Source organism: Ylistrum balloti, unplaced genomic scaffold (assembly GCF_031769215.1).
Source record: "Ylistrum balloti isolate Yb309-2 unplaced genomic scaffold, AGI_CSIRO_Ybal_v1 Utg370792, whole genome shotgun sequence".
Lineage (NCBI taxonomy): Eukaryota > Metazoa > Mollusca > Bivalvia > Pectinida > Pectinidae > Ylistrum > Ylistrum balloti.
Genome location: NW_026782462.1, coordinates 520299 through 535574, shown reverse-complemented (window position 1 = coordinate 535574; position 15276 = coordinate 520299). Strand labels below are relative to the sequence as shown.

General features: G+C 34.1%; 1 protein-coding gene across 1 annotated transcript in view; it reads left to right on the top strand.

Moving 5' to 3' along the window:
* The window catches only part of LOC132558490 (uncharacterized), a 28403-nt gene extending 16558 nt beyond the window's left edge, over positions 1–11845 (top strand). The window contains exons 16-21 of the mRNA XM_060223055.1: positions 463–548; positions 909–1113; positions 2297–2453; positions 9432–9512; positions 10481–10583; positions 11715–11845. Of these exons, the coding sequence (XP_060079038.1) occupies positions 463–548; positions 909–1113; positions 2297–2453; positions 9432–9512; positions 10481–10583; positions 11715–11845 (763 nt within the window). The remainder of the gene's footprint in view (positions 1–462; positions 549–908; positions 1114–2296; positions 2454–9431; positions 9513–10480; positions 10584–11714) is intronic.
* The last annotated feature ends 3431 nt before the right edge of the window (positions 11846–15276 follow it).

Sequence of the window (15276 nt, the reverse complement as noted above, 5' to 3'; positions counted from 1 at the left end):
CATTTTTTTACATGTTATGTTGGTACTTTGCTATATGTTTGTACATTGATATGTTTGTACATTGATATGTTTGTACATTGATATGTTTGTACATTGATATGTTTGTACATTGATATGTTGGTACTTTGCTATATGTTTGTACATTGTTATGTTTGTACATTTTTTTACATGTTATGTTGGTACTTTGCTATATGTTTGTACATTGATATGTTTGTACATTGATATGTTTGTACATTGATATGTTTGTACATTGATATGTTGGTACTTTGCTATATGTTTGTACATTGATATGTTTGTACATTTATTTACATGTTATGTTGGTACTTTGCTATATGTTTGTACATTGATATGTTTGTACATTGATATGTTTGTACATTGTTATGCTTGTATATTGTAATATTTGTACATTGTTATGTTTGTACATTGATATGCTTGTATCACCATTGATTATTATTATTACAGGATTTGTTTAAGTCCAAAGTACATCGGTAACTTAGCTAAAGTAGTGTCAAATGCTACTGTGATGCTAAAGAATGGATATAAAGAGGGTAAGTCATTTTCTCACAAAACAAAATAACATCAGACTTCCTCTCTGCTGTAGGAACAGATATCAAGTAGTAAGATATTTGTCTTGAAAGAACAAAAAAGTAACTGCTGCAAAGGAAAAATACCTTTATTTAATCACAAATATGTGATGAAATAGGTTTAATTTGGTATTGCAATAAACTAAGAATAATTTGGGGGAAAATGTACAGTCATTGATAATTATAACCAACAGAAATATCCATCATATATTTTCAGTGTTATATATCTTAGGTGTTCAAGCATAGATTAGTCCTAGGATTTTGTTTGTAGATATTGAAAATTATCTTTAGTGGGAAAAAATGCAAAAAAGATGTATTTTACAGGAGTGATGGAGAGCATAGACTTTTGCCTGCAGCACATGGATAAGACGTCCGGTACAATTATTCTCCCCAAAGTACTACCAGAGGTATTGATGCAGTTACTCCCACCCTCACAAGCCTTTGCATGTTTACAAAGATTCAGAGTACATATTAGCCAGAGCGACGATCATCTTCTTAAAGCAGGCCTGATGAAATCCTATATGATGGGGTATGTTTTTTGTTCAATTGTAAAATCAAAGTGAATTTAAATACTGAATGCTTCATTAAATGCCATAAATTCTGACATTCAGATCGCTCTGCGTCCATGGTCTGTAATTTCCCATCTGTAAACACTTTTTTTATCAGACAGACAGACATCTTGGATTTTGACTTTGACAGTTTGCTATGGCTATTTTTTGAGAAGTACAGAATGCATCTTTCTTAGATTTCAGATGCCAGTTCCACTTGGTACCTAGTGGTGCCCATTTGATTTTGGGTCTGATCTAAAAAACAAAATGGCTAACAGACACCTTGGATTTTGACAAGTAAAAATTGTTATTGCTATTTCTTGAGAACTACACCATACATCTTTCTTAAATTCATGTGTATGCTTTCCTTGATCCCTTGTTGTGCCTATTTGAGTTTGGGACTAATAAAAGAAAGCAAAATGGCCGACAGACAGCCATCTTTGATTTTGTTATTTGTTATTGCTATTTCTTAAGAAGTACTGAATGTATAGATCTCAAATTTCATATGTATGTTCCCTTTAGTCTCTCCTTGTGTTCAGTTGATTATGGGACTGATCAGAAGATACAAAATGGCTTTCAGGTGGCCATTTTGGATTTGGCTGGTAAAGATCATGATTACTATTTCTGTAAAGGAATAATTAAATGTCTTATCATTAAAAGCAAAAACAAAGAAAAGAAGAGAAAAAGAGGGAAAAGATCCAGCTTTCACAGAGCATATACAGATCAAACAACGGACGGCACCAAGATCCCTCTGGGATCTCTTGTATTAATTATGGAATTAGTTCAAAATTGCCAACAACATTGTCTGATGAAATGTATGATCTAGAGTCATCTTCATGATATATTCTATTGATTGAGTTCAGGGGTCAGGTTTAGATATGGACAGGGGTCACATATAAACATTTACTTTAAAACCAAGTCATATCGTTCTCAATGTCTCCTTAGTTCTATTTATGGTGTTGGTCACACTGCAAGTATTCTTTTTACATCGTGTATGGAGGATGGTTGCTAATGAAATAGACTCAGCTGACCTTAACCTTCTTGTTAACTTGGGAGGTAAATGTAAATTGTTGTTGTCAAATATATACCTTTGATGATACCTTTTGATTTGTGATATATACAATAGTACAGTCACTTGCTGTTTTACTATTGACTTGTTGATAGGAAGGATGTTGATCTCCTGGCTACAGCTTACATTGCCTATCTGAACTACAACAGAAGAAGAGACTACCAGATTTGTGTTGATGTGATAGTACAACTGATTAAGGAGGACAGAGAAGACCTTGTTCAGAAAGGTTCTCCATTTTCTACTTCCCTAAAAGTTCTGTAAATGTATAATTTGTCTGACTTTATGCATTCTGCATCCTCGGTCCCAGATGAAGCCGAGAAAAATCTTTCAAGTTATGGCATAATAAAGAGGAATTTTAATGTCTTTCTTTGAAATATCATACATCTTAAAAGTACATGTGTAACGTGATATATTTTCCACATGGACGAATCATGTGAAAATCTAGCTGCTATATCTCTATTTTCTTCTTTAAGTGTCTGGTCTGGTCTTGCAGACATCGACGATCATGGCCCTGTTCTTGGTCTTTCTCATAAGTTTATTGCTGGTGTCCTCTTTATTTGTTGTAAATTTGTTTAAGCTGGCTGTGAATTTTGTGCGTTGTCTTTTTCTGCTCTTGTTTCCACATATTTTGCCACTCCATAACAGTTTCTTTATTCCGTCAGCTCTGCTTTGTGGCCGAAAAATTTGAGCTGTCTTTCTCTGATGGTCTCTCTATATTTTGGGAAAAGTATATGAAATATTAAAATATTTTAATTTATAGATATTGAGTTTCTATTTATATCATTTTAAAAAGCATGTTACAATATTAGGAATATCTGTTTAAGAATGTACATACTGACAACCTGATTTTTTGCAGTACATTTTACTTCAATTGAAAGTTGAGTTTGATAAAATCTCCCAAACACACTTTAAAGCAAATACCATTAGAATGACAATAGTTTTGATATGACAGATGTTGAGAAAGTTTAAGGGTTGAGAGAAAAGAATATTATGTATTACTCATAGAACAGCCTGTTGTTTTGAGGTTTTAATATGAAGGGAAATAGCATTTCGGATGGAACAACCTGTTGTTATTACCCCAAAGTTATCAGATGGTGAACATTTCCAATCTCATCAGTAGTCAGTTTTCTGTAGTATGTCCATCTGTCCTTCTTATCTCTACTCCTTGATAAGAACAGGATGAATCTTCTACAAATCTCATATATGTATATCGTAGGTACTCTTTCGTCCCTAGTTGTACATTGTCCTAACCTATTTTTGGACTCTGCTAAAAACACTTGATTTGACAGGTGGCATATTGGTGATTGACTGTAATATTTTGTTGTAATTGTTTGTTTCCAGAGAAGTACTTGATGAATCGTTCTCAAACTTACTTCAATTTTCTTTGGTCCCTTGTTGTCCCCTTTTGGTTTTGGATCCGATCAGAAATACAAAATGGCTGAAGACAGCCATCTTGCATTTTGACTATGAGAATTTATGATTGCTATTTCTATAACAGTGCAGGATAGGTATTTTTTTCCATTATAGATTTTCCTTGGCACTAGTTGTTGCATAATTTTGGGACTAGTCAAAAAAAATGAAAGGCTGACAGGAAGCCATATTGGATTTTGACAATAAAAGTTTGTTTTCACAATTTCTTGAGACTTACTGGAGTGGTCTTGCACAAGTTTCATTTGTAGATTTCTCTTGGTGCCTAGCTGTACCCGTTTGAATTTGGGACTGATCAGGAAAATAAAATAACCCTGAAGATAGCAATCTTTGATTTTGACATTGTAAGTTAGTGATTGCTGTTTCCTAAGTAGATCTCTTTCTCAAATTTCATTTGTAGATTCCCTTTGGTCTCTAGTTGTGCCTGTTTTATTTTGGGTCAGATTGGAAAAACAAAAAGGCTGACAGACAACCCTCTTAGATTTGACAGTTAAAGATTATTATTGCTGTTCACTACAGAAACATTCACTAAGAAATACCAAGAACACTTCTCTTTTTTACGCTTTAGTCAAATTTAAAATTTGATACAAAGCATTGTAATCATTGCATTATGTGATAATTCCAGATACTCGATATATAATCCTAGTGGCAGATATATAGACATCTTGTAGCACTACAAAACATTCCTAGTGGCAGATATATAGACATGTTGTAGCACTGTATCATATCATACAAAGACAAATCCTAGTGGCAGATATATAGACATCTTGTAGCACTGTATCATATCATACAAAGACAAATCCTAGTGGCAGATATATAGACATCTTGTAGCACTGTATCATATCATACAAAGACAAATCCTAGTGGCAGATATATAGACATGTTGTAGCACTGTATCATATCATACAAAAAAAATCCTAGTGGCAGATATATAGACATCTTGTAGCACTGTATCATATCATACAAAGACAAATCCTAGTGGCAGATATATAGACATCTTATAGCACTGTATCATATCATACAAAGACAAATCCTAGTGGCAGATATATAGACATCTTGTAGCACTGTATCATATCATACAAAAATCCTAGTGGCAGATATATAGACATCTTGTAGCACTGTATCATATCATACAAAGACAAATCCTAGTGGCAGATATATAGACATCTTGTAGCACTGTATCATATCATACAAAGACAAATCCTAGTGGCAGATATATAGACATCTTGTAGCACTGTATCATATCATACAAAAAAATCCTAGTGGCAGATATATAGACATCTTGTAGCACTGTATCATATCATACAAAGACAAATCCTAGTGGCAGATATATAGACATCTTGTAGCACTGTATCATATCATACAAAGACAAATCCTAGTGGCAGATATATAGACATCTTGTAGCACTGTATCATATCATACAAAGACATCCTACAAATATATAGACAAATCCTACAAAGTCCTAGTGGCAGATATATAGACATCTTGTAGCACTGTATCATATCATACAAAAAAATCCTAGTGGCAGATATATAGACATCCTTGTATATAGCACTGATATATCATACAAAGACATCCTAGTGGCAGATATATAGACATCTTGTAGCACTGTATCATATCATACAAAGAAAAATCCTAGTGGCAGATATATAGACATGTTGTAGCACTGTATCATATCATACAAAGACAAATCCTAGTGGCAGATATATAGACATGTTGTAGCACTGTATCATATCATACATACAAAAATCCTAGTGGCAGATATATAGACATCTTGTAGCACTGTATCATATCATACAAAGACAAATCCTAGTGGCAGATATATAGACATCTTGTAGCACTGTATCATATCATACAAAGAAAATCCTAGTGGCAGATATATAGACATCTTGTAGCACTGTATCATATCATACAAAGACAAATCCTAGTGGCAGATATATAGACATCTTGTAGCACTGTATCATATCATACAAAGACAAATCCTAGTGGCAGATATATAGACATCTTGTAGCACTGTATCATATCATACAAAGACAAATCCTAGTGGCAGATATATAGACATCTTGTAGCACTGTATCATATCATACAAAGACAAATCCTAGTGGCAGATATATAGACATCTTGTAGCACTGTATCATATCATACAGAGACAAATCCTAGTGGCAGATATATAGACATCTTGTAGCACTGTATCATATCATACAAAGACAAATCCTAGTGGCAGATATATAGACATGTTGTAGCACTGTATCATATCATATCATACAAAAATCCTAGTGGCAGATATATAGACATCTTGTAGCACTGTATCATATCATACAAAAATCCTAGTGGCAGATATATAGACATGTTGTAGCACTGTATCATATCATACAAAAATCCTAGTGGCAGATATATAGACATCTTGTAGCACTGTATCATATCATACAAAAATCCTAGTGGCAGATATATAGACATGTTGTAGCACTGTATCATATCATAAAAAGACAAATCCTAGTGGCAGATATATAGACATCTTGTAGCACTGTATCATATCATACAAAGACAAATCCTAGTGGCAGATATATAGACATCTTGTAGCACTGTATCATATCATACAAAGACAAATCCTAGTGGCAGATATATAGACATCTTGTAGCACTGTATCATATCATACAAAGACAAATCCTAGTGGCAGATATATAGACATCTTGTAGCACTGTATCATATCATACAAACAAAAATCCTAGTGGCAGATATATAGACATCTTGTAGCACTGTATCATATCATACAAAGAGTGGCAATATATAGTGGCAGATATATAGACATATATAGACATGTAGCACTGTATCATATCATACAAAAATCCTAGTGGCAATATATAGACCTAGTGTATCATATCATACAAAAACAAATCCTAGCAGATATATAGACATCTTGTAGCACTGTATCATATCATACAAAAATCCTAGTGGCAGATATATAGACATCTTATAGCACTGTATCATATCATACAAAGACAAATCCTAGTGGCAGATATATAGACATCTTGTAGCACTGTATCATATCATACAAAGACAAATCCTAGTGGCAGATATATAGACATCTTGTAGCACTGTATCATATCATACAAAGACAAATCCTAGTGGCAGATATATAGACATCTTGTAGCACTGTATCATATCATACAAAAATCCTAGTGGCAGATATAGCACTGTATCATATCATACAAAGATAAATCCTAGTGGCAGATATATAGACATGTTGTAGCACTGTATCATATCATACAAAGATAAATCCTAGTGGCAGATATATAGACATCTTGTTGCACTGTATCATATCATACAAAGACAAATCCTAGTGGCAGATATATAGACATCTTGTTGCACTGTATCATATCATACAAAGATAAATCCTAGTGGCAGATATATAGACAGATATATATCATACAAACAAATCCTAGTGGCAGATATATAGACATCTTGTATGTATCATATCATACAAAGACAAATCCTAGTGGCAGATATATAGACATCCTGTAGCACTGTATCATATCATACAAAGACAAATCCTAGTGGCAGATATATAGACATCTTGTAGCACTGTATCATATCATACAAAAATCCTAGTGGCAGATATATAGACATCTTGATATATATCATACAAAGACATATATAGACATGTCCTAGTGTATATAGACATCTTGTAGCACTGTATCATATCATACAAAAATCCTAGTGGCAGATATATAGACATCTTGTAGCACTGTATCATATCATACAAAGACAAATCCTAGTGGCAGATATATAGACATGTTGTAGTGGCAGATATATAGACATCTTGTAGCACTGTATCATATCATACAAAGACAAATCCTAGTGGCAGATATATAGACATCTTGTAGCACTGTATCATATCATACAAAAATCCTAGTGGCAGATATATAGACATCTTGTAGCACTGTATCATATCATACAAAAATCCTAGTGGCAGATATATAGACATCTTGTAGCACTGTATCATATCATACAAAGACAAATCCTAGTGGCAGATATATAGACATCTTGTAGCACTGTATCATATCATACAAAGACAAATCCTAGTGGCAGATATACAGACATCTTGTAGCACTGTATCATATCATACAAACAAAAATCCTAGTGGCAGATATATAGACATCTTGTAGCACTGTATCATATCATACAAAAATCCTAGTGGCAGATATATAGACATGTTGTAGCACTGTATCATATCATACAAAGACAAATCCTAGTGGCAGATATATAGACATCTTGTAGCACTGTATCATATCATACAAAGACAAATCCTAGTGGCAGATATATAGACATCTTATAGCACTGTATCATATCATACAAAGACAAATCCTAGTGGCAGATATATAGACATCTTGTAGCACTGTATCATATCATATCATACAAAGACAAATCCTAGTGGCAGATATATAGACATCTTGTAGCACTGTATCATATCATACAAAGACAAATCCTAGTGGCAGATATATAGACATCTTGTAGCACTGTATCATATCATACAAAAATCCTAGTGGCAGATATATAGACATCTTGTAGCACTGTATCATATCATACAAACAAAAATCCTAGTGGCAGATATATAGACATCTTGTAGCACTGTATCATATCATACAAACAAAAATCCTAGTGGCAGATATATAGACATCTTGTAGCACTGTATCATATCATACAAAGACAAATCCTAGTGGCAGATATATAGACATCTTGTAGCACTGTATCATATCATACAAAGAAAAATCCTAGTGGCAGATATATAGACATCTTGTAGCACTGTATCATATCATACAAGTGGCAGATATATAGACATCCCTAGTGGCAGATATATAGACATCTTGTAGCACTGTATCATATCATACAAAGACAAATCCTAGTGGCAGATATATAGACATCTTGTAGCACTGTATCATATCATACAAAGAAAATCCTAGTGGCAGTATATATAGACATCATACAAAGAAAATCCTTGTAGCACTGTATCATATCATACAAAAAAATCCTAGTGGCAGATATATAGACATCTTGTAGCACTGTATCATATCATACAAAGACAGATATCCTAGTGGCAAAGATATATATATATAGACATCTTGTAGCACTGTATCATATCATACAAAGACAAATCCTAGTGGCAGATATATAGACATCTTGTAGCACTGTATCATATCATACAAAGACAGTGGCAGATATATAGACATCTCCTAGTGGCAGATATATAGACATAGCACTGTATCATATCATACAAAGAAAATCCTAGTGGCAGATATATAGACATCTTGTAGCACTGTATCATATCATACAGAGACAAATCCTAGTGGCAGATATATAGACATCTTGTAGCACTGTATCATATCATACAAAAATCCTAGTGGCAGATATATAGACATCTTGTAGCACTGTATCATATCATACAAACAAAAATCCTAGTGGCAGATATATAGACATCTTGTAGCACTGTATCATATCATACAAAGACAAATCCTAGTGGCAGATATACAGACATCTTGTAGCACTGTATCATATCATACAAACAAAAATCCTAGTGGCAGATATATAGACATGTTGTAGCACTATATCATATCATACAAAGACAAATCCTAGTGGCAGATATATAGACATCTTGTAGCACTGTATCATATCATACAAAGACAAATTCGCTGAAACTTAAATGTAGAAAGTTAGTAAGAAAGAACAAAAATGATAGTTCTAAGTTATAACAGAAAGAATCATTAGTTGCAGTATATTTTGAAATAGATCTACATTTCATTGCAGAAAAATCCGACATTCCTGAAAGTAGTCATGGCTAGGAATAGCATTGTGATACAGAGGTTACTACTGAACCTGTTTAGAAAGGTAAGGGAAGACCAGGTTGATCTGAATAATCATATATTTTTGTTTTTGCCAAAAGGTGAGGAGCAGGATGTCATAGTGATGAAAAATGTTGTTTTTATTACCCTGTCATTTTAGGGGGGAGGGAAGGTCGTTGGGGCATATAAATTGAAGCATAACCCACGATATTCTATTCCATCCCATCAAGCCATGTTACCTCTCAATTTCACAACAGGTTTGGTTCGTATTTATCCCATACTATTGTGACATCATGTTCACATCTTATCCAATTGATCATCTCTTCTTTTTCTGTTTTTAACATTTTACAGCTAAGTCAGTATTTTATAAGGATATTTAAAAAATTCTTATAATTTCAGTCAGTAATGCATGTATTCTAGCATCACTGGATAAACAGAACATTTTCCAGAAGAAAATAATAATTATTTGAAAACAATTAGGTTTTTTACAATAAGATATAACATCAGACACAACACTAAATTGCATACTTTAGGCAATGATGTCAGAATTGGGAGACTCGGGCCCATACTTAGAGTAATGTAAGGGACACTGAAGGGCTTTCTTCTGTTTATCAATGCAATACTCTTCATAAGAGGTAGGATTCCAAGGATACTTTCATTTTTATGCTTTGTAACACACCATTAGATGTTTTGTTATTTTAAATCATACTTCAGACACCAGGAATTACTTCTTGACAGACTAGATTTGTTGTGTGGCAGTAAACCCACTTTGGAACAGGTTTTACTTTATGTATGGATACCTTGATGGCTTGATAATGGGTCTATGAATTATTGTTAGCATTAGTCTCAAGAAAATGTGTATAATTGAAATTGAAAAATCTATTGTTAATGAATTTAGTATTCTGTTTTAAATCAAAAACAAGCATTAGATATACATTCTGAATGTAATTCTATATTGTGTTTTCTTCACTTTTGTTGTTTTTGTTTTATTTGTTATTTTGTTTTAATTTGTAGCCAAAGTTGATTGACACTCTTCTTGATACGCTGGTCAAGTCCGATGATATAGATGCCATGGTATCTTTTGAAAACAACTTGTCTGAAGCAATACAAAATTGCAGTAAGTAGACACCAGCTCAAAACTGGCCACAACTTCCATCGCATTGGCCTTACAAACAATGAGGTTTATATTATATAGAACTGATATTCAGCATTATTTTTATATCCTGCACGTCTCATACGTGAATCAGTAACATCGTCCTGGGTAACTTATAAATGTACCTATAATGCATCTTCTCTGACCCATAAACCTCCTAGGGCCTGGTAAGACCTAAAATCAATTTTGCATAAACAGCAGGCCTTGACCAGGCCCAATATGGGAACTAGAGTAATCCTTTTAAATCCTTCTCCCCGTGTAGAGATAATTTAATTTCGACCATATTAGTCTGAAGCATATGGGCAAATTTGAAATAATTTTTGGCCGGGCTGCACATAGTAGAAGCTTGAAACTTTCTAGGATGTTTATATATATGAAACACCCTTAACTGTCCTATAAATACCATATCACATTGCACTCATCCCGCAACCCGGCCAATTGTGGCTTTGCCCCATTTCTTAAAAATGATGTGTCGTGGCTCCCTTTGTTGGGATAGGTTGGGTTCATTAGGGAATTTGTGCAAATTCTTTAAAATAATTTCTCTTCAGTAGGAATGACTGGATTCTGTTCTGGTTTAATCTGAGGCATGCTTGGGTGAAGGGGATCAATTTTGTATCAATAGTGGTTCTTGGCCCCCTGGGGCAAGAGGGACAAGGCTAAAATAGGGGAAATAGAGCAAATTCTTCAAAATTCTTCTTCTATTGAAATGGTTCAGTTTTGTTCAAATTTGATTTGAAGCATCCTTTGGTTAAGGCTACTTTATTCTGTACAAACTGTGAGTCTTACCTCCCATTAGAGCCAAACCTTCAGGCCCTATTTACCTCTTGTTACTTGTATGATCATTGACTTCCATATAGTAAAAGACAAACCTACAATGTAACTAGCTTCGAATTAGGGGAGAAAATTTACTTCTACATATAACAAAACTATAAATAGGTTGAACAAGTCTGTTATCGCCATCAATATACAATTCTATATAAAGAAAAAATAGTCTGTCTGTGTAAACTGAAATGTTTTCTCTCTACATTCCAATGAACCTGTGTATTTCCCGCAGACAATTTCATCATTAATTATATACATTTTTTTCTATTTCAGATCGCATGAGAAAGGCAGAGTTATTGTCTACATTACTGGAATTCTCTTCACAAAACCCCGACACAAGTCTAGGGAAGTGTATGGAATCCATAACAGACAAGTTACCACAGTTGAGGATGTATATGCAATAAAGTTGATAACAATGTACATGTATTGTTGTGTTAGTATGAGTATGTGTAAACAGTGACCATGAGGAGTAAGATTGACTGTAGGTCACAACATGACTTGTGTGAGAAAGAACACAAAAGAGTTGGGTAACTTCACTGGTGATTAGAATCACCTCACAGTTGGTCCTCAGTGGTAACAGAAGTTACTTACCAATAATCAACTATATCAAGCGAGAATGTCAGCTGTTTAACAAGGAAATATCGGGAACTGACACACCTGTGTCATTTATCTTTTCCATATCTGTGATTATGTTTATGAATTTGGCACTAGTTAAACAACGCTTTCAATTTTCAACATTGTTGTATATTCAGGAAAACACAAAAAACATTGCAGATTTAGGCAAATACAAACAACAACATATATTCAGGCAAACACTGACAACATTCTGTGTTCAAGCAAACACTGACAACATTCTGTATTCAGGCAAATACAAACAACAACATATATTCAGGCAAACACTGACAACATTCTGTATTCAAGCAAACACTGACAACATTCTGTGTTCAAGCAAACACTGACAACATTCTGTATTCAGGCAAATACAAACAACAACATATATTCAGGCAAACACTGACAACATTCTGTATTCAAGCAAACACTGACAACATTCTGTATTCAAGCAAACACTGACAACATTCTGTATTCAGGCAAACACTGACAACATTCTGTATTCAGGCAAACACTGACAACATTCTGTATTCAAACAAACACTGACAACATTCTATATTCAGGCAAACACAGACAACATTCTGTATTCAGGCAAGCACAGACAACTGTGTATTCAGGCAAACACTGACAACATTCTGTATTAAGGCAAACACAGACACCTGTGTATTAAGACAAACACTGACAACATTCTGTATTCAGGCAAACACAGACAACTGTGTATTCAGGCAAACACTGAGAACATTCTGTATTCAAGCAAACACTGACAACATTCTGTATTCAAGCAAACACTGACAACATTCTGTATTCAGACAAACACTGACAACATTCTGTATTCAGGCAAACACTGACAACTGTGTATTCAGACAAACACAGACAACATTTTGTATTCAAGCAAACACTGACAACATTCTGTATTCAAGCAAACACTGACAACTGTGTATTCAGGCAAACACTGACAACATTCTATATTAAGGCAAAAACTGACAACATTCTATATTCAGGCAAGCACAGACAACTGTGTATTCAGGCAAACACTGACAACATTCTGTATTCAGGCAAACACAGACACCTGTGTATTCAGGCAAACGCAGACAACATTCTGTATTCAGACAAACACTGACAACATTCTGTATTCAGGCAAACACTGACAACATTCTGTATTCAGGCAAACACTGACAACTGTTTTCAGACAAACACTGACAACATTCTGTATTCAAGCAAACACTGACAACATTCTGTATTCAGGCAAACACTGACAACATTCTGTATTCAGGCAAACACTGACAACATTCTGTATTCATGCAAACACTGACAACATTCTGTATTCAGGCAAGCACTGACAACTGTTTTCAGACAAACACTGACAACATTCTGTATTCAAGCAAACACTGACAACATTCTGTATTCAAACTCAGACAACTGTGTATTCAGGCAAACACAAAAAACATACACATTGTAAACTTCAGAAATGGGGAATGTAATGGGTATATGGAAGAAGTCCAGAAATCTCTCAGAAAGATTACTTTGAATCGGAACATGTGATCATGTTTACGTATTGTATCCAGTTAACAACAGGGAATCATATTTATACTGTATAAAGCATACTAACACCAGGTATAAAAACTCCAAGGAAAATGAAAATATCAATTACAAAGAAATCCATAGTGTGAACAGGAATTAGTTGATTCTTTATATTTCATCATCCTGAAACATTATCCATAAACCAGTAAGTTTGTGCCACAAAGACAACAGAATTAGTGTTTTTCACAAATGATTTAATGAAGTAGATAAACCACAGAGGTAACACACCTACATATTCAGTGTTTTAGTAGACGATTATGAATTGAATGTAAATGTGAAAAATTTGCATGTTTAAAAGTATAAGGTATAATTGTTTTCCCATTGCACTGATACACAGAGTTTGTGATTAATGTTAGAAGAAGCAGGTGTGATATGATTATATATACAGTAGTCATACATCTATACGTCATCCAATAAGGGTTAGTTCTAAAGGTCCTATTTTTGTCACGGTTTGATGTACATAATGTACCAAGGATTGCCTTTACTTTTGTTGTACCGTATAGGGTTCTCACTTCATCACGATATGAAACATTATTGTTTAGTCAATGAAGCAAAGGACATTTTATCTTATTGTTCTGAAAAGATATTTTTCATACTCACTTTATTTATTCGCCTTTTCTATACATGTTTATACAGTTTTTACATAGTAATCCCAACAAACGACAAATAGAAACGACCCCCTACTCTAAAAGCATGGATCGATTCAAGACTATCGATTGATCTGATGAACAGAAGTATCCTGAATAGAATTAATCTTTATAGCACCATGTTATTTTATCTCATTAGCATCGTACTGCAACTATGATTTATATAATATAATTATGTCTTTTAGAGGCAAATATCTCCCCTGATGACAACGTCCATGGCGTGCAGAATTAGAATCGTGTTCAATAGACTTGACGAGGTCTTACATTATACACACAAACACACATATCATGGTATCTAATTGTATTAAGAAAGAAAACCAAGAAAATATTAGCCAAATCTTTTTCCAAATTTGTATTCAATAAAACTAGGACAAAATATGACCAAAAGTAAGATAGACACGGAGACTCCTGAAGAAGTACAATGATAATAAGGTATCCCGGAAGAGTAAGCGCCTTATGCTTCATCGCTGACACCCGCCATGTAAATCTGAGAGAGTAATATCACGTTCAGGCATACAACAATGGAACCAACAGGTAAACTTAGGAACACCAAACACGTCAAGCTTGTCTATCGAACCAGCTGCGACATGTAAACCATATATTTGTACAAGAAAGTTCTCATAATAAAAAAAAAAAAAAGTTCTATCATGTTAGAGTGGAGTATGGTGTTGAAAAAAATCAAATTTTCTGATAGAAAATAGTGACAGAAATGGTTTTATAGATGGAAACTGAATACTCTGGCGTCTAACTCGATGGCTGTAAAACAAGCAAATTTAGCAAAAGAAGTTTTCGATGTGAAATATGAACTGCGGTGTTCCATTCACGTGGTTGTTTCTCTAGTGTTTACGGTATCACAACTCAGTCGTCCCGACTCATTAAACTTTCAACTGTAGCAGAATAAATTGTTGATGTCTAATATTGACCGCGCTATACCAACTATCACTATCGTGGTTGCTATTTTTATTGGTTGTGGTATCAGTGTAGACCTAAACTGAATT